The sequence below is a fragment of the Olea europaea genome, unplaced genomic scaffold (assembly GCF_002742605.1).
Source record: "Olea europaea var. sylvestris unplaced genomic scaffold, O_europaea_v1 scaffold213, whole genome shotgun sequence".
In the NCBI taxonomy this organism is placed as follows: domain Eukaryota; kingdom Viridiplantae; phylum Streptophyta; class Magnoliopsida; order Lamiales; family Oleaceae; genus Olea; species Olea europaea.
This window is the reverse complement of record NW_019239264.1, coordinates 436,394-461,440: the sequence shown is the minus strand read 5'-3', so window position 1 is coordinate 461,440 and position 25,047 is coordinate 436,394. Positions and strand designations below refer to the sequence as shown.

Sequence of the window (25,047 nt, the reverse complement as noted above, 5' to 3'; positions counted from 1 at the left end):
CTTAAATCTTTCATATGACTTCTGTAATGCATGCAGGAAGAGTCAGCTGGCATGACTTCAGTCCCTAATCAAAGCACTAGTGAGAGATCTCCTTCATCTGCTATTCCACAAGACGATGGTTTGACAATGCCAATTTTAAGATTTTTCTGGCTTCACCATGTCTGTTTTGCTCCTTTTTGTGTTTGAGCATGGATTAATGTTGGGGTTGGGTTAAATTTTGGATTTCAATTTTTTGTTGTGCATCTTCTTATCATGGTTATTGCAATATCTCAGCTTCTAATGATGGATCATCATCTGAAAACTGCTTCAGTGGATGGGATATGGTAAGCATAATTGCACTTCCATTTTTCCAATTGTTTAATGAGAGTTTGGCATAAGTAGAGAAGAAGGTCAACTCTTCCTCTCATCTTCCTTTTATTATATAGAAAAATAACGTCTACATATATGGAAACTAAATATACCAAATAATATTCTTGCCTAACATACATTATTCCTAATTGATTTTCTTCTCAACACTCCCCCCTCAAGGTGGAGTATATATATCATGTAAGCCTAGATTGGAACACAGAAATATCAATCGATTACAGTTCAACGATTTCATAAACATATTTCATAAACGGTGTACACACATCACCACGTACTATCTTGTCCCGAACAAAGTGACAGTCAACTTCAATATACTTGGTCCTTTCATGAAAGACTAAATTGGATGCAATATGTAGAGCAGCTTGATTATTACAAAACATTAGTATAGGAGTAGAGGGTGAGAGGTTGATTTTTTGAAGAAAGTGTTGCAACCATGTCAATTCACTAGCAGTATGAGCCATTGCCCTATATTCTGCTTCTGTTTTTGACCTTGCTACTACAGTTTGTTTTTTACTTTTTTAAGAGACAAGGTTACCACTGAGAAAAGTACAAAAATTGGTAGTGGATCGTCTATCTGACGGAGTCTGCCCAATTTGTATTTGTAAACCCTTCTACTTCGATATGTCTATTTGGCTTATACGATAATCTAAGACCTGGGGCCTTTTCAAATACTGAATAATACATATCACAGCTTCCCAACGAGAAACTTGAGGAGCATCCAAAAACTAACTAACAATGTTGACTGCATTAGAAATATCTAGTCTTGTGATAGTAAGATAATTCAATTTTCTAATCAAACGACGATTTTTTCTTGGTTCTCCAAATGATTCTCCTTCACCTTCAAAAGCTTTACATTAGGATCCATGGGAGTATCAACTGGATGAATTTCAAGAAAACATATCTCATCTAACAGGTCAAGTACATATTTTCTCTGTGATAAGTTAATACGTGTCTTGAGATCTGACAACTTCAATGCCTAAAAAATATCGGAGCTTCCCTAGATCTTTGGTCTGAAAATGTTTTTGTAGAAACTGTTTCAACCGATCAATCTCATCTACACCATCACCGTGATTACAATATCATTTACATAAACTATAAGGATTATACGACCCTCACCAGTTTGTATATGAAATATTAAATGATCTTTTTGACACATTTGAAGACCAAATTTTAGGACAACTTCAGAAAACTTTCCAAACCATGTCCTTGATAATTGCTTTAACCCATATAAAGCCTTTTTCAATTTACAAACATAATTCTGGTAGTCTCCCTGAGCAACAAACTCAGGTGGTTGCTCCATATAAACCTCTTCATGCAAATTACCATGAAGGAAGGCATTTTTAATATCCAACTAGAGCACTAGTCAATCAAGTTTAGCAACAATAGAAATTAAAACACGAATATAAGAGATCTTAGCAACCGGAAAGAACGTTTCACATAATCAATACCATAGGTTTGTGTGTAGCCTTTAGCAACTAATCCGGCTTTCAACTAATCAACATTCCCATCAGGATTGAATTTCAAAACATAAACTCAACTAATACAAACAGAACGTATACGAGGTGGTGAAGGAATAGGGTCCCAATTCTTATTCTCGTATAAGGCTGTCATCTCCAATTCCATAGTCTTTTACCATTCAGGATCAGGAAAAGCCTTTATCACCATCTTAGGTACAAAACACTTGAAAGCTGGGATGTGAAACAAGAAAACGAAGATGACAACGAATCAAAAGTCACATACTGGTTGATAGGATATTTAGTTACACAAATACGTTTACCTTTACGGAGAACAGTGGACAAGGACTCAATATCAGAACAGACGACAGAAGTAGGATCTGAAGATGGCAAGACAATGGATGGGGCCATGGGCGATGGTAACTTAGTTCGTCGGGTATAAACCCGTAAAAGAAAAAGTGGTTCCTTATGAGAAAATGATGACTCTGGTATAATAGATGAAGACGAGACTTGTTTCGAAGAAATACCAACTGGTAGATATCAAACAAGTAAGCTAATGGGATCTCAAGTGGATTTGGGAGACGTACCATGATCAAAGAAATAAGTTGTAAACTCATCGAAGGTAACATCTGCACTTACAAACTAGCCTTGCAAAAAAGGATTGTAGCAACGATATCCCTTCTATGTTTGGGAATAACCAAGGAAAATACATCTCATAGAGCAAGAGTCAACTTTGTCACGATCGGGACCAAAGAAATGAACATAACAAATACACCCAAAAACCTTAAGAGATAAGGAGTATGGTGGAGATGAGGAAAACAAAAGAGAGGAGGGAGATGCACCATTCAAAACGGAGGATGGCATGCGATTAATGAGATAGCATATAGTAATGACAGCATCACTCCCAAAATGTTTAGGGACATGCATATGACAAAGAAGAGCACGAGTAACATCTAATAAATGACGATTTTTACGTTCTACAATTCCATTTTATTGTAAGTATATGCACAAGATGTTTGATGAGTAATGCCTTTAAAAGATAAATAGGAAGTAAAAGATGCAGACATATATTCTTTGGCATTATCAGAACACAAAATATGGACTTTCTTGTTAAATTGAGTTTTGATCAAAGAATGAAAGACTTGAAATATAGCCCTCATTTGGACCCCCTTTCTTTTCAAATTTTAATATTTGGAATAATGTTTTTTGAAGAATGTGTGGTTAAAAAATGAGGAAAATTTTTCGATTTACGTGTAATATTATTTTATGGAAGATTGTGTGGTAAAAAATAAGTGCGAGAAGAAAAAAATGAAAGAAAAAGGGGGCCAAATGGGAGCATAGAAAGTAACTCAAAATGAATTTTCATTCGAAACAATCAAGTCATACGAGAATAATCATCCACAAAAGTGACAAAATATGGAAATGTATTAGAAGAAATATTGATTGATCCCCATACATCAAAATGAACTAACTCAAATAAACTAGAAACACGACTACTAGTTCATAAAGGAAAAGATATGCGGTGATGTTTACTAAGCTAACAAAGATCACATTTAAGGGAGGACACATTACGAAGACTCACAACTTAACGTTTAAAGTGGATAGAGAAGGGTTACCAAAACGGCAATGCCATTGCATGGGTGAAACAAAAGATTGGAGAGCTCGAGGAGGAGAGACTAGTGAAATATCCAAGTAATACAAGCCACCAACTTTGTGCCCCATACCAATCATCTTCTTCGTCTTGAAATTCTGAAAAACACACAAGGAGGGATAAAATGTTAAAGAGCACTGAGGAGTTTTGGTAATTTTACTGATAGACAATAAGCTAAAGGGAAAGCTAGGAACAGAAGGACAATTGATAGATTAATATTAAAACTAGGACGGGTATTGCCCGAGTTTGCAACCCTAGTTTGGGAACCGTCAACCAGAGTGACACATTTGGAAGAAGTAATGTGATGATAATCAAGAAGAGAAGTAGACGAATCAGTCATGTGTTCAATTGCACCTGAATTGATAATTCATGAACTGTGAGAAGATGGCAATAGACAGTGAGAAGATGCACTATCTGACTGAGCAAGTGTGGCTAGAAGTGGGAGCTGCTTGTTTATGAGGTAAAAACTTAGTATACTCATCCTTTTGTACAATTAAGCTATCAGATCCTTGTGTTAGCTAGAGTTAGTTAGGTCCAGATACTTGGTGATGGTTCTCATAAACAAGTACAATTAAGCAATCAGATCCTTGTGTTAGCTAGAGTTAGTTAGGTCCAGATACTTGGTGATGGTTCTCATTAAACAAGACCTGATTGGCAGAACTAAATGGTTTGCCATGTAATTCCCAACAATAATCAACGGAGTGACTTGTACATCACAGTGAGTACATTTTCAAGGTTCTCGATTTCCCAAACGACCATTGCTCCTAGTGTCCTGTCTTCCTCGGGAACAAACACCACGTTCACTTCGACTGCTACGTCCACCCTTAAATGAGTCACCCCGAGGAATAAAAGCAGAATGATCTCTGCTAGGTACACTATCAGAGAGAGTAGAGCACTGAATACCAAAGAATATCTTTCGAAAACTGGGAAGTTCTTTTCCACCCAATATCTGTGCCCTGACGGCTTCAAAATCTGGTGGAAGACTAATAAGAAATTTAATAACATCAGTATCTTCTCGCTATTTTTCCATAACCTTCAAGTCAAGAGAGATATTGATGTATATTCCGCTCTTGACACACAACCAAAAGTTTATTATAATACTCAACAAGGCTGGAGGAGCCTTTCTTAAACCCAAAATATTGTTTGAAAGTCTCATAGATTAGAATCAGTCTTTATAGAGTTACTTTCTGAGGATTTGGCAGACGGCTTGTTTAGAATCAAGTGGTTATATAAACCCTTACCTTGTAAGAAGACCTCGACACACCTAGCTTAATAAGTGTAATTTTTTTCATTCAATTTTTTTATTTTTTTTATTTTGGTGCCATGGATCCAGTCAAATTGAACATCTTCATCTTGTATGAAATAATTTTAACCACACACTAGTACTTGGTCCGTAGAGAATAACAGGCAACCACAAACCAAGTGACTAACTCAGTAATAACGAGAGTCCAAAAAATAATCAGCCTACAAACTAAAAATTAGAGCCAGAAGAAATCAAATCACAAAATGAGCCCAAACAAAATCCAACCACAAACTAAGGCCAACAAAATTACTAGAGCCTAATAATAGCATTCATAGCTAGAGCCCAATTAATTAGCCTACAATTCTAATCAAATCCAGAATCTATTTCAGAATACCCAAATCAAGTCCAAAAGAAGCAGAGAAATTCGCAGTGAAGTGTAATCTGGCAGCGCACCAACGATCATGACTTACTATGGCCACGGCGCCGCCACTCGACCACTGATCAAGAAAAAACAGACCTTACCGTCGACACCAAATATTTGTTGAACCTATGACTGCCACTACAACCATTGGCAACTATAGCCCATGTTACTTGGGCTCGGGTATGGGTATCGGATATGGTTACGTATCTAAGTATCGGATATTTTATTTTCTAAAATATAGGATACGAGGACATGGTTAAAAAGAGTCCAAATTTTAGACATGGGTACGTGGGTATATTTTTCAAACTTCAATTTTTTTAATAATTCAAGATGTCATTTTGAATAGACCAAAATCAAGTATTCATAAAGAAATGGGTATTGAATAAGGGTTTAAGATGAATAAAATAGAATTTTGGGGTTTAGTTTTCAATAATGGAAATTACTAAATGTTATATAAAACAAAAAAAGGGACTTGACTGCAATTTGAACTTAGTGGAGAACTAAGTTACACTATATGGAACCCATCTTTATATAATACAAACAAAACTCTAAACCACCAATACAGAAAGGGAAAGAAGGAAAAAAAAAAGAAGAAAACGGAAAGAAAAAAGAAAGAAGAAAAAGAATGAAAAACCTAGCGTCGTCGCCTCTCTACACCCTCTCGGCGAGACGCTAAATTCATAGAGACTAAATACGGGAAAGAAGAAAAGGAAAAGAAAGAGGAAAGGAGAAGAAGCAAAAAAGATGAAGCGTCCAATTTAAACTTGGAGGATCCGACACATATCTCATACCCATATCCATGCCATGTCGTGTTCGACACGGGTATTCTGACTATTTCAAAAAGTCTGAGTATCAGAGACTATGACCACCCCGCATTGCCATACACGATGCATCCGATAATCAACATACTTAGGTTCTACATTCTTCATCTAAAATAGCATCAATATTATCTTTATGTATTGTGAGAGGTGGTAGTGGGTTAGAAGGGGCCAAAGAATCAGGTTCAAGGTCCACAAAAAGAGGTAACAGCCAAGGTGGGGTGGAATGTCAACAACATATACATTTGGACCAACTTGCTTTAAAATTTTAAAAGGACCAGCACTACGGGCTTGCAATTTGGAGACGGGTCCATGTAGACGCCGCTCTGGCCTAATGCGGACCATCATGTAATCCCTAATGTTGAACTCAACATGTCGTTTATGTAAATCAGTTTGGAGTTTATATTTTGCATTAATGGCTTCAAGTTGTTTATTGATCTCAATATACAAATCACGAAGATGTTGTGCAAATGCTTCGACTGACACTGACGCTGACACACTAGCCTATGAGGACATATGAATGAGATCTCACGGCTTCCTAGGCTTATACCCGTGAACAACTTCAAATGGACTCATACCTAATGAACGATTCATGAAACTATTACAAGCAATTTGAGCTACAGGAAGGATCAAATCCTAGTTTCGAAGATTTTCCTGAACCAGACAACGTAATAGGTTACCAAGATTTTGATTGACTATTTCAGTTTGACCGTCAGGCTGAGGGTAGTAGGCCATAGAAAATTTCAATTTAGAACCCATTTTTTACCACAAAATCCTCCAGAAATGGCTAGTGAAACGAACATCCCTATCGGACACAATGGTCTTAGGAAGCCCATACAATTTGACAATCTTATTAAAGAATAACATAGCAACCTCGGATGCATTTGAGGTCTTGCTACAGGGGATAAAATGAGTCATTTTCGAAAAACTATTGACAACCACAAAAATAGAATCATGTTCCTTTGGGGTGCGTGGAAGTCTTAATACAAAATATGACTAACATCTTGTCAAGGACAATTGGGGACGGGAAGAGGAGTGTATAGGCCTGTGTTTTGCTTCTTCTATTTGGCCAATTGACAAGTATTACATGTACTAACAATCTTAGCCACATTTTTCTTCAAACTAGGCCAATAGAATTGGCGTTCAGTTTCCTCTATGATCTTATCCACCCAAAGTGATCGGCTAAACCTCCTGCATGAATTTTCCACACTATGAAACCTCGCACTGAATTTCGAGGGATGCACAATTTATTGGCTCTAAAGAGATAACCCTCCTCAAGTCGGAAGCCATCTGTGGTGTCCGATTGTTCCCCTTGCAAATCAAGAAAGATATCTTTAAAATCAGGACATGTCTCGTAATCCTCCTTAAGCCTCTCAAAACTGATGACCTTGACACTCATGATCAACAAAAAGGGTGACACGACGACTTAATGTATTAACTGCTTGGTTCTCCACGCCCTTCTCGTGTTTTAAAACAAATGAATAAGCCTGCAAATATTCAATTCAATGACCATGCGTAGAGCTTAATCTTTTCTAGGAATTGAGGTAACGGACGGCCTCGTGGTCCAAATAAAAGACAAACTCCTGGGGCAACAAATAGTGGTGCCAATAGCGCAAAGTTTGGACCACCGCATACAGTTCCTTGTCATAAGTTGAGTACCGTTGTTTGGCCTCATTTAACTTCTCACTGAAGTAGGCAATAAGGTGACGATCCTAACTCAAGACTCCGCCTATATCTACCTCGAAGGCATTACATTCAACTTCAAAGACTTTGAAAAATTCGAGAAGACGCATGACAGGAGCCTGTGTCATTCACTTCTTGATCAACTTAAAGGCCTTAGCCACTACTTGTGTCCAATGAAACTCCCATTTCTTCATGCACTCCGTAATAGACGTCATAATAGTGCTAAACCCCTTGATAAAGAGACGGTAAAATGTAGCTAAGCTGTGAAAGCTCCTGACGTAATGAATAGTCTTAGGTTCAGGCCAGCCAAGAATCGCCTGAACCTTGGCAGGGTCAGCAGATACCATTGTCGAAGAGACAATGAACCCTAGGAAAATGACTGTATCGATGCAGAAAGAACACTTCTTAATTTTAGCATATAGATTAGTTGCACATAGGGTAGAGCAAACTTGTGTAAGGTGGTCACGGTGTTGCTCCTTAGTCTTATTTAGATGAGAATATTATCAAAGTAGACAACAAGAAATTTACCCATGAAAGGTCGAAGAGTTTGTGTCATTACCTGGATAAAGGTACTCGACGCGTTGCTTAGCCAAAAGGCATGATCAGCCATTCATAAAGACCATCTTTCATTTTCAAAGCGGTCTTCCACTCATCACCTGGGCGAATTCTAATATGATGGTATCCACTCTTCAGATCAATCTTCAAAAAGATTGTAGCACCAATCATCATATCTAGCATATCGTCAAGTCTAGGAATGGGAAAACGATACTTCACCGTGATCCTATTGATAGCGTGACTATCAATACACATTCTCCAAGAACCATCCTTTTTAGGCGTCAATAGGGCGGGAACAGCACATGAGCTTAAACTCTCACGAATGAATCCTTTATGAAGGAGGTCATCCACTTGCCTTTGGAGTTCAGCGTGCTCAGTAGGATTCATCCTATAATGAGGCAAATTTGAAAGGGATGCTCCTAGGACGAAATCAATGGTATGTTGAATGTTCCGAGGTGAATCTTCTCTCCATTAAAAATGAAGGTGCAGGAATTGGATCAACCATAGATAATTAACATTTAGGTCAAATAACCAAGATCGTCCCAAGATGATGTGCTCGACATCCATTGAAATGACGTCACACCATATATGGTCCTTATACTCGAGGAATTAGATAGGCACTAAACAACGCTCCTTGACAGCTATAGAAGAGGTATCAACCCAAGAGACGCTATATGGTTGAGGATGAGGAGCTGGCTTCAACCCTAGACGGGATACAGTAGCAATCGAAATCGCATTAATGCAGCTGCCACTATCCACAATAACTTTACAGCCCTTGTTATTGATCTTGATGTAAGTGTGGAAGATGACATGACGACGCCAATCATCGGCATCCCTAGGCTGGGTAAGAGTGCAACGGACGATACCGATTCTAGGCGTATGTGGGATAAGGGGACTAGCCTGAATACAACCTAAGAAGGTATCTTCACTATCCTTCAAGTCATCAAACTCTTCTAACTTAGGTTCATAAACCTAGTCCTCTAATGGCTCGTCAACTATACCTTCACGCTCTTCCATAACTAGGGCTCGGCTAGGACACTTAGAAGAAATGTGACCAAAACCCTTACAGTTGAAGCATTGCAAACGGAAGGATGCCTTTGAAACCTTAGAACCTTTACCTTTACCATCCGATGCAGGGGTAGTATTAAGAAGGAGGAAGCCCTAGAATAGACTTAGGGGATGGAGTGGATGCAGAAGAGGTTGCAGTGCGAGTGTCACTATGAGTTCTATACGGTATCCTAGTCACGAACTCGTAATCCGAACAAAAGAGTAGGCGTGGTCAAAAGTGGCGACGCCTCTAAGGACAAGCTCAAGCCTAAGATCATTTCTTAGGCCTTGCCTAAACCTACTCAAGGTCATGACCTCATCCTCAACGACCTGACATCTCATTCGAAACTCATCAAACTACGCAATGTATTCGGTCATAGGTCGATTGCCTTGCTTAAGTGCATTTCATTGATCCAGTAAGTTACCCCTGTAAGATTGAGGTAAATATTTTTCTTGAAGCCGACACTTCATTTTATCCCAGCTCCCAACAGGGGGAGTATGACGCCTCTCCAGGAGGTCCTCAACACTTTCACAAAAGAGTTGAGTAGTACCAGTTAATTTCAAACTGGTAAATTGTACCCTCCGATCTTCCGGGATCCAATACCAGACAAAGAAGCGATCCATATCTCTAACCCATTGATTGAATACAGTTGGATCTAGACAACCATCAAACGTAGGAGCATCTAACTTAATGTTTCGAAAGAGGCGCTCCTCGTGGCGAGGGGGAGATTGTGTGCCATGACGGTAATATTCCCACTCTCGTCCACAAGCCTGATTTTCTTCCCTATGAATGAGTTTGGCATGGTGTTGACCACCTTGTGGACGACGATGAGGTCTATTAATGAAAACTTCAAGGTTTTCAGCTTCAGTCAAATATGGGGTTGGATCATAAGTGTTCAGCCTAGCGGCTAGGGCTCTATTCTTCTCACGAGTAGCGACTACTTCAGTTTGGGCAGCCGTTAATTGATTTTGTAATTGTGCTAACTGTCGGATGAGGGCCTCAATTTAGGACGAATCCATGGCAAGGGTACTAAAACTAGATGTAGTGACGCGACCATTACGCAAATGCATACAAAGTAACACTAGCTAAGTGAAATGCACTACTGAGATCAATATACAACGTGTACCAACAGTAAAATAGCAATTTATTTTATTTTTTTATTTTTAAGTTACTTAAAAAAAGATGGGATTACGTAGGGCCGAACGTGGCAAGCTAATAATACTGATGCAAATAAAATGGAAAGCAAGGATACAAATGACTATTCAAAAGGTCTAATCACGTGGGGATAATCGGGGAACAATGGATGTTCCTCACAAATTCTGATCAAGTGGATTTTTAAGGCTACAATTATCAAATAACAGCAACACAAGTAATGCAAATGATGCGATCTTAAAATAAAGTAGTGTAAACCAACAATAAATAGAGGTCAGGGACTCCCTGTCGTTTAGTTGCTCGAATTGCTGACACATGGGCTCTAAATATAGTTGCGTCCTTTCCTTTGTTTCAGGTGGTTTCCTGTGAATATGAGTGACTGCTGTTCTAGTTTTCCTGGTAGTGTACGTAGAAATTGTGTGACGAAATCACGATAATTCTAGAAACGGGTTTGGGAATTATTTATTTCCATAGTTAGAGTAGTTATTAATGGATTGATTGATTATTGTAATCTTTAGATTTGGTAGGCAATTTTTCTTTCCTTTTATTTTTCCCTTCTTTGTACTATAAAAGGGACGATGTATAGCTCATATTATACAAGAAAAATATCATCTTTCTCTTCATGGTATCAGAGCACAGGCTCGTCCCCTAACCAGTCAAGACAATGACAGAGGCCACCTCCAATAGCAAAGGCTCCACAACCTCTGACTCCTTCAATGGCGAGTCAGAAACTGCCTTTGCCATAGGCTTGGGAGAAAATTCATCATTCCAATTAACGGTTCAAAAATTGAACGGGAAGAATTTTCGAGAATGGGCTCAATCCATCAAGTTAATTATCGATGGAAAAGGAAAATTAGGTTACCTCACTGGGGAGATAACGAAGCCGGCCTCAACCAACACGGTTCTTCTCCCAAAATGGAACTCAGAAAACTCATTGGTGACTGCTTGGCAGATAAACTCCATGAAACCCACCATCGGAAAGACGTACTAGTTCTTGCCCACTGCAAAAGACGTATGGGATTAGAGAGACATTCTGATTCCGAAAATTCATCCCAGATTTTCGAACTCAAAACCAAACTCTGGCAAACCAAGCAAGACGACCTAGATGTGACAGAATACTACCTAGAGATGTCGACTTTGTGGCAAGAACTCGACTTGAATACCGAAGAGGCATGGAATTGCGCAGGCGACAATGCTTGATTCAAAAAAAGGTTGGAAAATGAAAGGGTCTTCGAATTCTTGGCCGGATTGAACCGCAACCTAGATGAAGTGAGGGGACGAATTCTTGGCTTGAACCCCTTACTGTCGACAAGGGAGGTGTTCGCGGAGGTCTGGCATGAAGAAAGCTAGAGAAAAATCGTGTTGGAGACGATCGAAGGGGCTTCAGGCGTGGCTGGCTCGACTTCTACGATTGAGTCTTCGGCCCTACTGTCAAAAGGAATTGGGTCGTCTATTGGGCCGTCCAATAGTGGGCCAAAAGTCAATGGACTGGGTCTTTTAAAATATGGTCCAGGAAATTCTAATTTTGGGTCAACAAATGGGCCTGAGAATACGGGCTTTTATTCAAAAGGAACAACAAACGGTTAGACCCGAGACAGCAAAAAGGACGACCTTGGTGTGAACATTGCTGTAAACCAGGACATAACGAAGACAAGGGTTGGAATTTGCATGGAAAACCAGCCAACTGGAAGCCAAGACAAAGTAATAAATATCGTGGAAATCAAGCATCAATTGACCATCAAGGAGGAAAATCCAAGGAATCAAGTGGTGCATTTAATGCCGTGAAGATGGAACAGCTCTACAAAATGTTTTCTAACCTACAATCATCAAGCCAAATCAATAACCCGTCAAGTTAAAGGTAACTTTTTGAGAGCCTTAAAATCTGACTCAATCAAAAACACCTGGATCATTGACTCAGGAGCCTCGGACCACGACAGACTCCTACCATTTATTCTCATCTTACTCGCCATGTGCCGATAATCAAGGTTAAAATTGCAGATGGATCTCTGTCCACCATAGCAGGAAAAGGGACTATTCAAATCTCTGATTCTATAACCTTGGAATCTGTTCTCCATGTTCCTAATTTATCTTGCAATTTACTGTCTATAAGTTAGTTAACAAAATTCTCAAATTGTTCTGCTAAATTTTTTCCATCTTACTGTGTTTTTCAAGACCTATCATCGGGGAAGACGATTGGCAGTGCTAAGGAAAGTGAAGGACTCTATTACTTTGACAAGGCAAATGTGGGTAAACAATGTCAAATTAAAATTTGTGATTCTGCGTCTGTCCTTAGAAATAGCGGAATTATGTTATGGCATTTTAGAATGGGACACTCCAACTTTTAATACCTAAAACGTGTACTACCTTCTATTTTTTTGAATAAAAAGACAGTTGATCTTCAATGTGAAATTTGTGAACTTGCAAAACATCAGCGTATACCATTTCCAAAATCCGTATACAAACCATCAAAACCATTCTCCATGATTCATAGCGATGTATGGGGTCCCTCACGGATTCCAAATTGTACTAACTCAAAATGGTTTGTTACATTCATTGATGATCATACTCCAATTTGTTGGATTTACCCACTAAAAGATAAATCTGAAGTTCGGGGCGTGTTTGTCAACTTACACACTATGATTCAAACGCAGTTCCAAACCCAAATCCAGATCTTACACATTGATAATGACACAGAGTACTTCAATAACATCTTAGGGGACTATCTCAGAACACATGGCATAGTTCATCAAAGTTCATACGTTGATACTCCCCAACAAAATGGGATTGCTAAACGAAAAAATAGACATATATTAGAAGTCGCCCGTGCCCTAATGTTCACTACAAACATGCCTAAAATATTCTGGGGGGATGCTGTCCTCCATCCATTTACCTCATCAACCGAATGCCTAGTCGAGCCCTAAATTTCGAAACTCCCATCCAAAAATTCCGAAATTTTTTTCCAACTTCTCCTCTTAGCTCTAATCTATCCCTACGAGTATTTGGATGTACTGCTTTTGTACATGTCCATCCCCATCAAAGAAACAAACTCGATCCTCGGGCAATTAAATGTGTCCTAATTGACTACTCTCCTACACAAAAAGGATACAAATGCTATGATCCCTCCACACAACGAACATTTGTGAGTCTTGATGTCACTTTTTTCGAAAATAAACCGTACTTTGAAAAAACCTCTCTTCAGAGGGAGATCTTAACAGAAGATCGGTTCTTTGATTTCAGTCTCTTCTCTCCTAAACCTTCTCTATTTATCCCTCCATCCGATGCTAATATGCCATTAACAAAGAAAAATTTGAATACAAGGGGAGGCGTAGAAAAACAAAAGGATAAGGAGATATTAGTTTACTCACGAAAGCCAAAATCAAAGTACAGAGAGAATCTCACGACTGAAGCACCAAAAGAATCAGAACTGATGGTAACTCCACCTCAGAAAGTATCAGAGATATCTGATACCGATTTACCCATTGCCCTCAAAAAACAACCACGGTTATGCACTCAACACCTTATCTCAAAATTCATGTCATATACTGCTCTATCTTTAGAATTTCGTACTTTTACAGCCCGCCTTGACAATACAATTATTCCGAGGAATATTCAAGAGGCATTGGAAATTCCAAAATGGAAAGAGGCAGTTTTGGAAGAAATGCATGCATTAGGGAAAAATGAAACTTGGGAAGTGATGGAGTTGCCACAAGGAAAGAGACCCGTAGGATGTAGATGGGTTTTCAACTTAAAATACAGAGCAGATGGGACAACAGATCGATATAAAGCCCGATTGGTTGCAAAAGGATATACTCAAACCTATGGTATTGACTACACAGAGACATTTGCACCAGTAGCAAAGTTGAATACAGTTCGAGTTCTTCTATCAATAGCAGTAAATTTAGACTGGCCACTTCAGCAACTTGATATTAAAAATGCATTCTTGAATGGGGAATTGGAGGAAGAAATGTTTATGACATTACCGCCAGGCTTTTGTAAGGAGGAGGAAAAAGGTCTAGTATGCAAGCTAAAGAAATTATTATATAGACTCAAACAGTCACCAAGAGCATGGTTCGATAGATTTGCAAAAGTGTTGAAGAATCAAGGATATCGCCAAGGACAGTCAGATCACACTATGTTCTTGCGACAGTTTGTAGATAGTACTAAAACTATTCTGATCGTATACGTTGATGATATCATTCTGACAGGAGACAACAGAACATAAATGGAAAGACTAAAAACAAGTCTTGCCACTGAATTTGAAGTAAAGGACTAGGGATCAATGCGATATTTTCTGGGAATGGAAGTTGCTAGATCAAGATGAGGGATCGGTATATCACCAACGGAAATACGTTCTCAATCTTCTAACTGAAACTGGCATGCTAGGATGTAAACCAAGTGATACACCCATAGATATCGGAAGAAAAAATGGCAACGAAGGAAATCCTGTAGAAATAGACAGATATTAAAGATTGGTTAGAAAACTGATTTACCTATCACACACCAGGCGTGACATAGCATTTGCGGTTAGTTTGGTAAGTCAGCACATGCACTCTCCAAAGGAAAGTCACTTAGAAGCTGTCTATAAGATACTCAGATATCTCAAGGGCTCCTCAGGAAGGGGGCTATTCTTCAAAAAGGAGCGGAAGTCTTCACAGACGCAGATTGGGCCGGATCAACAGATGATAGGAGATCTACTACAGGTTACTGTACATTTGTATGGGGAAATTTGGTAACCTGGAGGAGCAAGAAACAAAACGTAGTTGCCAGAAGTAGTATCGAAGCTGAATTCAGAGCAGTTGCGCAAGGAATATGTAAAGGACTATGGTTAAAGAAGCTCCTAGAAGAACTATATGTCACAATAAAGCCACCAATCAAACTTTATTGTGACAATAAAGCAGCTATCAACATCTCTCTTAATCCAGTTCAACATGATCGAACAAAACATGTAGAGGTAGACAGACACTTTATGAAGGAAAAAGTTGAGGAAGGAACCATTTGCATGACCTATGTTCCTACGCAAGAACAAACTGCAGATATCTTCACCAAGGGACTATCAAGACAGAAATTTGATGATTTCATTTTCAAGTTGAATATGATAAATATTTATGATCCAACTTGAGGGGGAGTGATGAAATCACAATAATTCTAGAAACGGGTTTAGGAATTATTTATTTCCATAGTTAGAGTAGTTTTTAATAGATTTATTGATTATTGTAATCTTTAGATTTGGTCGGCAATTTTTCTTTCCTTTTATTTTTCCCTTCTTTGTACTATAAAAGGGACGATATATAGCTCATATTATACAAGAAAAATATTATCTCTCTTCACTGTCCCTCTATGTGGTGTCGACGATGGAGACGATTGTAACTTCTATCTTGAGTGTGGAAGTGAAGGGGTGTACTACGTCTGGGTTGTGTGCAGGTCGAACAATTTGTCTGGTGACTGTGGCTTATGGTGGCCGTGGTGACTGAGAAGAATTTAGTTGTGGGTTTGAATTGGATTAAGTGAGAGTGAGTTTTAACTGGGATTGGGAGGAATTTAGGCCACTAGTTTATGGCCCAAATGTCTTGATAAAAGGAATGGTCTCGCGGGTAATAATTATATGTGATAGGGATGAAATTTATGAAACAGCACACTTTGCAGCAGCAAACGCCTAAAACTCTAAAACTGAATTATTTATTTATTTATTTATTTTTTTGGGAAAGTGCAGAAAAATAATAAAAAAAAATGAAATTTCGGGTGTGAACAGTAACGAATTTTTTTTTTTGTGAAACTACTGAAAAATCTAAAAAAAAACTGAAATTTCGGGTGTGGGTGGAATTGGATTAGATCCTGGACATGATTATAAACTTGGATGTGGGTAAGTTTTGATGATAGACTAGGAGTTTGTATTGCTAGATTTAGATCAATAGGTCAATTGGATGGTGTTGACTGGGCTTGAATGGTTGTGTGGGATTGAAATTTTATCTTGGTAAAGGGATAATGTTGAAGAGCAGCATATAGCAGAAATAAAACAGTAGTTTGGTACGAACTCTTTTTTTTTTTTTTTTAAACTAATGCAAAAAAGAAAAATGAAAAAAAAGAAACTGAAATCGGGCGTGAACAGTAACCCCGAACAGCAACTCTCAATCTCTCTCTTTTTTTTTTTTTTTTAAACTAACAACAGAAAACTGGAAAAAAAAAAAAAGAAAGCTGCTGTTGTTACCAAGACTCTTGAGATACTTTATCTCTAATGAAGTGTTGTTACCAAGACTCTTGAGATACTTTATCTCTAATGAAGTGGAGTCTAATATCAATGTGTTTAGTGCGCTCGTACAAAATGGGGTTCTTGTACAAATGTTTAGATGACTGACTATCAGAATACACTATCACATAATCATTCAAGACATATAGTTCATGAAGTAGGTCTCTAAGCCATAGAGTTTCTTTAATAGCTTCTGTAACGCCCCGACCTCTAGTGGATCGGAACGCTACTTACTTTACTTAGCTTAACCGGTGGTTTAGTAACAAGTGTATACGTTTTAGCGGAAGCTTACATTTTCGGATAATAATTTAAATAACAATACTTCAAATACTTTAAACAAAAACACTGAATCATTTTTCAAAACAATAAAATGTAATTTATTTGAAGAAAACATAACTTGTTCTCGCATTCTGCATTATTCAAAACTTTAAAGAAATAACATTGAAAAATATTTCATAAAAATAAATTCAAATCACTTATTCACTGGATTTCCATGGGCTCGTTACATCACTCTCCATCTCCTCCTCCTTCCATACCTGAGGTAAAATTCCTTCAATCTGTAGAGATGGGATTAAACCCGTGAGTTGAAAAACTCAATAGGTGTCATAGGTACATTCGTGATCAAGCTATACTTTTCAAAATATTAACTTTATAACTTTTAATACATGCCGTACCCGGAGGCACCATTTGACATACGAACATTTCTTCAACATAGAGGGGTATGCCGTACCGGAGTACCATTTAACATACAACCATTAACATAGAGGGATATGCTGTACCAGAGTACCATTTGACATATACACATTAACATGAATCGAAACTTATAACTTAACACGATTAAACACATTGTACGTCTACCTATCTTGATTGATGCTTTTGAAACTTTGAAAACTTCGATGAAACTTGGACGTTGAAAGAAATGCACTCCTTGGATATTTGAAAACCGTTGAGAATTGATGCTTGAAAACACTTCTTAAACTTTTAGGAAAAATAGTTTTTCTCCCTCTTTTTCTCTCTTGGAAACTCTTTCCTTAGTATGTAAAAGCTCTTGCTTTTTGTGTGAGAAAATGAGTGAAATGAGATCTCTATTTATAGGTAAATATCCCATAACTTAAAGCAAATGAAGGGTCAAATTTCATTTAAGAGAGAAAACATGGTTCCATTTAAGTTTGAGGTTAAATGCTTCAATTTAGTGGGGTTTTTATTGCCAAAAACGTGGGTGGCCCTTTGAGAAAATAATTGATGAAAATAAATATTTAAATTCTAGAGAAAAATGAGAATTTTCATTTCAGGCAGATTCGGTCGACCGGTTGTAGTCCGGTTGACACTGCACAACTTTCAGTGTTTCTATCATAACTTCTTCTCCCCATATCCGATTGTGGTAATTCAAAGTGCGTTGGAAAGCTAACTCAAAGAACTACAACTTTTATTTAGATATCATTTTCCAAATCGAATGTTTCCTATATCGAAAATGGGTCTCAAATGAGACTAAAAATCAGAAGTATACTTTAGTCATCCAATATTCATATTTTAGTGCCACTAAGGTGTCTAGAATTGATTGGGGTTCTACAGCTTCAATGGTAGCAATATATTCTGATTCTGTAGTGAATAGTGCAACAATATGTTGTAACTGTGATTTTCAACTAACATATGAATTAGATAAGGTAAACACGTAAGACAAAGTGGATTTCCTACCATCCCTATCTCCCGTGTAATCAGTATCTACAAAACCCTTTAATTTTATATCTTTTTTATTAGCACTAAACTTTAAACCTACGTCACTTGTACCCTTCAAGTACTTTAATAGCCACTTTAGCGCTTCCCAATGTTCAGGGCCTGGATTAGCCATGTATCTACTGAGAGTACTAACAGGAAAACCTAAATCCGGTCTAGTGCAAACCATCAAATACATTATGGAACTAGTCACATTAGAGTAAGGCACTCTACTCATATATTCTACTTCACACTCATTGCAAGGAGATTGTTCTTTTGATAAAATAAAATGATTAACAAGAGGCAACGTGATAGGTTTGCAATCACTCATATTAAATTTCTTCAATAATTTGGATATGTATGGAAACTGATGCAAGAACAAAATGGAATTTGACCTATCTCTTTCTATTTCCATGCGTAGGATTCTCTTAGCCTTACCTAGGTCTTTCATGTCAAATTCACCACTTAGTTTTGCTTTTATGTTATTTATCCACTTAGAGGATGATCTAATCAAAAGCATGTCGTCCACATAGAGCAACAAAAATAGATAATTATCATCAAACTCATTGTGTTGAAAATACAAGCAGTGATCAAATTTACTTCTTTGGAACCCTATAGTGAGTACAAAGGAATCAAACCTCTTCTATCACTGTCTAGGAGATTGTTTTAACCCATACAAGGATCTTCTCAAAAAATACACATAATCAGGTTTTGACTTATCCTTAAAACCTTTTGGTCGATTCACGAAAATTTGTTCATCAAGCTCGCCATGTAAAAAAGCAGTTTTTACATCAAATTGTTCAAGTTCCCAATTAAAGTGTGCAACCAATACGAGCATGACCCTAATAGTAGTGTACTTAACTACTGGTGAGAAAATCTCATTATAATCAACGCCCTCCTTCTGTGTGTAACCTTTAGCTACTAACCTAGCTTTAAACCTTAGGGGTTCCAAGCTACTAGTACATTCCTTAACCTTAAAGACCCATTTACAATCAACAATCGATTTGTTCTTAGGCCTAGGTACTAGCTCCCAAGTATGATTCTTTTTTAGAGAACTCATCTCTTCTTTCATTGCCTTAAGCTATTCATTAGATTGATCACTGCCTATTGCCTCTTCAAAAGTTTTTGGCTCTTTATCAGTTAGTTCTTCATAACTAGCTTGGGCGAAAGTTAATTCAGATTCAAAATCGAACCTTCTAAGTTCTCTCGTTTGTCTCCTCTCTCTATCTCAAACTAAGTTGTAGTTAGCTAAAGGATTTTCTTCCTCATAGTGCTCTTCTATCACTACTTCGTTACTATTCTCCACCTCAGGCTCCTGAACTTGAATCTCCACCTCATTAGGAGCAGTAGGAGCAGGTGTACTGAGCTTTCCTAACTCCACCTTAAACGGGCCTCTCTTCACCTGGTTCAGTTTCACTCTCAGGTTCAGTTTCCCCTTTAATACACGGTATCTCATTCTCGTTAAACGTGACATCCCTACTTATGATGATCTTAACCCCTTTTTGGCTTCTATCCCATAACCTATAACCCTTAACACCCTCGAAGTATCCTAGAAAGACACACTTCCTAGCTCTAGGTTCCAGCTTACCCTCACTTTGATGAGAAAAAGCTGCATAGCCAAAAGTTCTAAAGCATCGAGTAATCACTCAATTTACCCGACCATCTCTCATGCGGAGTGTCACCATTCAATGCAGCAGAAGGAGTCAGGTTAATCAAACAACAAATAGTTATAACAGCCTCACCCCAAAATGACTTGAGAACACCAGAACTTATCATCATGCAACGTACTTTATCAAGTATGGTCCTATTCATCCTTTCTACTACCCTATTTTGCTGAGTAGTAGAAGGAATGGTCTTATGTCTAGTTATGCCGTTTTCTTTACACATACTATCAAATTCCTTATTGCAAAATTCTAGGCCGTTATTTGTTCTTAAAAATTTTATTTTCTTGCCAGTTTGATTTTTCACTTGTCTCTTCCAATTGTTAAAACTATTAAAAGTCTAAATATCTTTTAATAGATAGACTCACACTTTCCTAGTGTAGTCATCGATAATAGATAGGAAATACCTATTCCCACCCGATAGCAGGACCCCACATATCAGAGTGCACATATTCGAGCATGCTTTTAGCTCTATTAACACTCATGGAGAAAGAAGTTTTATGATGCTTACCAAGCACACAATGATCACAAAATGACACATCTGACACACAGTCATTACCAAAAGCACCTTTTTCATTAAGTAGTTTAAGTCCCTTAATGCCTACATGAGCAAGTCTATTATGCCATGTGTGTGTGTGATCAATCTTGGCAGAGGAGATATTGAAGTTCAAACCTCTAATCACTTCTCCAGTGGTAATATATATATCGTTTTTCTTAATTCCCTTAATGGAAACTAAAGTACCCTCGATCATTTTTAGCATACCATTTTCAATTTTACCAGTAAAGTCATCCTTTTCAAGTCTCCCTACTGAAATTAGATTCTAGACAATTCAGGAATATATCTAACATCCTTTAACGTGTACATAAAACATGTGTCAAATTTTACGTTTATGTCACCAATTTCAGCAATAGTATAGGCAAAGTTATCACACAGCACAACATGCCCAACATTAGATTCATGTAATTTATAAAACCAATTCTTCTCAGACGTCACATGAAAAGATGCACCAGAGTCAAGTATCCACTCATGCATGCAGGAATTAGCAGTTAGATTTAATTCAGCAGTATATGCAATGGGACTTGTAATCATATAAACCTCACCACCATTTATATTGGAAGTAGATGCTAACACATTAACCTCATCTCTCTCCTTAACCTTTAGCTTACTCTTCTCCTTATGACAATCCTTTATAAAATGCCCCTGTGTTTCCACAACCATAGCATTTTCTTGCCTTAGTCCTAGATTTTGATCTAGACCTACCTTTGCTCTTCTTTTTATATCCATTACCACTTGACTCACCACTAGTTTGATATTCAACATGACTATTTTGCCTAAATTGAGTTCTACCGCACATCATATGTACATCACCGTTCCTCTTATCGTGTTTTCCAGCCATAATTTCCATTTTCTTTACTTCTAAGGGAATCTATGACAATTTCAGCTGTCAACGTGTCTCTACCATACTTAATGGCATTCTTAACTTCCCTATAGGAATCAGGAATTGCATTGAGCAAAATTATAGCCTTATAAGTTTCGGACACAGTCTCATCACAATTAACTATATCTTGCACCAATTTGTTAAACACGTCTAAATTGTCATCGAGATCCTTTGAAGGATCCATTTTAAAACTGAAAAAATGTTCGAGCAAGCAAAGTTTATTCGGTATAGACTTGAGCAAATATAAGTCTTCAAATTTTTTCCAAAGTTCTTTAGTAGTTTTCAGTTTATCCACCTTTCTTAAAACGGCGTCAAACAAGTGAAATGATTGAGGTATAAGTAAGCCCATCGGCTTCTTGTCTTTGTTCTTGTGAAAAATCAGTTGAAAAATTGCCTTCAATGGCCTTTGAAACTTTTTATTGGACTAAAATACCCTTCATTTTTTGTTGCCAAATAGCAAATCACCCTTTCCATTAAAAATCCTCAAATCAAAGTTGCGAGTTGTCATCTTTACACAGTAGTTAAAGAGAGCCCAAAACACACAATCAAACCACACAAAGTAGTCCTAGGGTCACAGAGTGTATACACCGTTCTAGATTCCCAGGGTTTCGTAAGACTCGCGGTTTTAGATCAAGGGAATGTTCGAACGGGTAAGGTCACGGTAGTTCGAACGGAATAAGTGAGCAGCGGAAGTAACAATGCAACAAAAGGTACGTCTAGCAGATAACTAGTTTCACGACAGTTGTGTCACTGAGGCTCAAATACTGATTTAACTAAAAGATAAATACTCAATCAAATAATCTAGAGCACATAACCCTAATTCTAGCACAAGCAATGGCAACCCCCAAACCTAATAATCACCACACACGATGATCTGCTAGTGCAAAAATATAAAGGTTTCAGTCAATTTACCAGAGCGGACCTATCTGAGTCAGTAACGTGGAGAGATGCAAATTTGCTGCTTTAGGGCCACCACTATTCGCCCTAAAGGTTCAGCAAATATAGCAGTTCGTTCAGCAACAAATTCAGATTGTAATCAGGGCAGTCCAAAATTTTCTGCACAACTTGAAACACTAAACTAAACACATTAGTACGTTCAGGAAATTAAAATAATTGAAATGGCATGAAAAAATCACGCAGGAGGTCCTCCACGCGCCGCTGCCACACGCCTCACCACCGGAGGCGCCTCGACCTGCTGAGTCCGAATCTGCCCTTAGTTTCTTCTACAGGTCAGCCGTTTGTCCGAAAATAGCAGATGCAGGTTCGGCCCCTTTGAAGAAATCGCGAACCCGCCGCCCTTCTTGGTTAATTTCTTACCGGAGAAGATGACCCACGCTCTGATACCAGTTGTAGGGTGAAATTCCAGCAATAACCAAGGTGATACCGGGCTCAATTTTTACAATATATCGACACAACCTCAATTGATACAACACCCAACTTCACCTCTTTCCTTCCCACCTCCAGTTGCTATATACATATACTCACAAAGAGTCGGCCAAGATGAAGAACAATTTATAGTCCACGAGAAACCACACAGGTTGAAGGGAAGAGACCGAGAATAAAAGTCACAGAAAGAGATAGAGTATTCTTCATAATGGAGGCGTAGAGGAGCCGTAGGTTATAAGCTAAATGAGTGACCAAAAATGGTAAGTTAGGTTCGGTAAACTAAGTGGTCAAAACAAGGCTCAACATAAGGTAATGGGCTCCAAATGAACAACATAACCCTCCAAGTCAATGGGATGAACCATGAGCAATACTAATTAAAATAGGTTGCTTCAACGGTCCATAGAGATGTGGGTTGGGTTGTCTCGATGATAGTGTCGACATATAATTCAATCATATGGCCAATGCCGATTGATAATAAATAAAATCGAGGTTACATCATTGCCCGGGAGGTCGTTTGACAACAAATTGCCTAACATATATAATTATAGGGAATCAAATGTGTCCTTATTGGTCAACTTTATTCTTGTTTTAAGGATTCCATCTCTCATTCCGTACCATACAAAATACCTTTATAATTATAGGGAATCAAATGTGTCTTTATTGTATGCTTTCCAATTTACATTTTAAAATTTTTGCTGTAATCGTCAAATTAACTCAGAACCTCAATCATTTGATCTCCATATTTACCTACATACTACTGTCTATAAATGATTTGGAAGGGATAATGTGGAAGTATGATGGCATGTTTCAACTTTTCAAGAGGAGATAAGCTAATGAAAAAAAAATCATGATTCTATATTCTTAGAACATGCACAACTTCCACTATCCTGCATTTTTATTATTTGATGTGTCTCCCACTGACATATTACCTCAAGATTCATGTTACTCAGCTATATATGTTTAGTTTATAGTGATTTAGGTAACAATAGCATATTTTGGTTTTATGACATGGTATTCTGTATACATATCTTCATATTTGGGGTATGTACAGCAGCTTTTTGACTTTGGTTCATGCCATGTGTAGCTACCTCAGCAGCAAAACTCATATGATTGTGGACTTTTCTTGCTTCACTAAGTCGAGCTTTTTCTGGAAGAAGTTCCAGTTAATTTTAGCATATATAGCATTACATCGTCCTCCAAGTTTGTAAGCACACTTCTTTGTTTTACATTAGCCGATATGCTTATATTTGTCTTCATAACTCATGAAAAATGACTGCTGATAAATCTATCAGATCTTCAATTAAGAGAAAGTGATAAAGAAGGGTCAAACTTCATTATTTATATTTTTTTCACAGTTCAACATATTTAACACATGCAATGAGGCAATCTCTATAAGGGCATAACTAAAGTCAAGTGATTTCAGTCATTAGTCTATTATTACTCTTGTAGTTCATACCAATTGAAATGAAGAGTTTTGGAGCTTTTAAGTGCTCTGACTCTTTAGGTTGCAAAAGGGTGGTACAGGAAGATTATTTAGTAAAAGTTGCTGCTCATTTTGATATTTTTTTGGTATGTTTTCTGCTTCAGCAGTATGTTGTTAACTTTGTTGATTTGGGAAAGTATGCTATACTTTGATTGCAGAGTGTTAATTGATACTTATTATGCTTTGAATGATCTGAATTCTCTGAGTAAATACTGATTATTGGAGAGTAAATGTTGATGCAGTTTCCAAGAAATATGAAGTTTATTAGTTCAAAAATAAAAGAGCCTCTTAATCATTTATAGGGTCTGTTGTGCCATCCTATGCCCTAACATGAAGCCCATGGTTCCCTTGTGACATCAAGAGCTCTCAGGTTCTTTTTAGTTTCCTCTTCTTTTATTTAGAAATGCTAACATATTTGACCTTCAAAATAGTTGTCATTAGCTTTCAACACCACTATTCTTCAAGCCCAACCTAGTCTCATTAGGGTTTTGACTCTTAAGTCTCGAATTGCTATCTTTCATAGAGTTTACAGAACTCAGAACAGGTCTAATGCCATTCTTTGCTTCTACACTGCTCTAGTCAACTGTCCATTTTTCATCCTTTTGAGCCCCTTCCATCCTAATAGTTTTCTTCGGTTTTCGGCCACAAATTTGAAGTTGATGAGTCTGAAATTTTCTTGTTTCCACTGCTAATCTAGTCAAGTTGATGCGTATCATAGGTATAACCTCTG

General features: G+C 37.7%; 1 protein-coding gene across 4 annotated transcripts in view; it reads left to right on the top strand.

The window, feature by feature from the left end:
• The window catches only part of LOC111380349, a 35,787-nt gene that overhangs the window by 1,583 nt on the left and 9,157 nt on the right, over nucleotides 1-25,047 (top strand). Inside the window, exons 3-5 of one of the 4 annotated variants that reach the window (XM_023003887.1) lie at nucleotides 37-118; nucleotides 274-323; nucleotides 23,919-24,038. In XM_023003887.1, the coding sequence (XP_022859655.1) occupies nucleotides 37-118; nucleotides 274-323; nucleotides 23,919-23,969 (183 nt within the window). In that variant the 3' untranslated portion in view covers nucleotides 23,970-24,038. Of the gene's footprint in view, nucleotides 1-36; nucleotides 119-273; nucleotides 324-23,918; nucleotides 24,039-24,062; nucleotides 24,688-24,711; nucleotides 25,036-25,047 lie in introns of those variants that run through there. The other 3 variants (XM_023003886.1, XM_023003882.1, XM_023003881.1) reach the window with 3 other exon arrangements.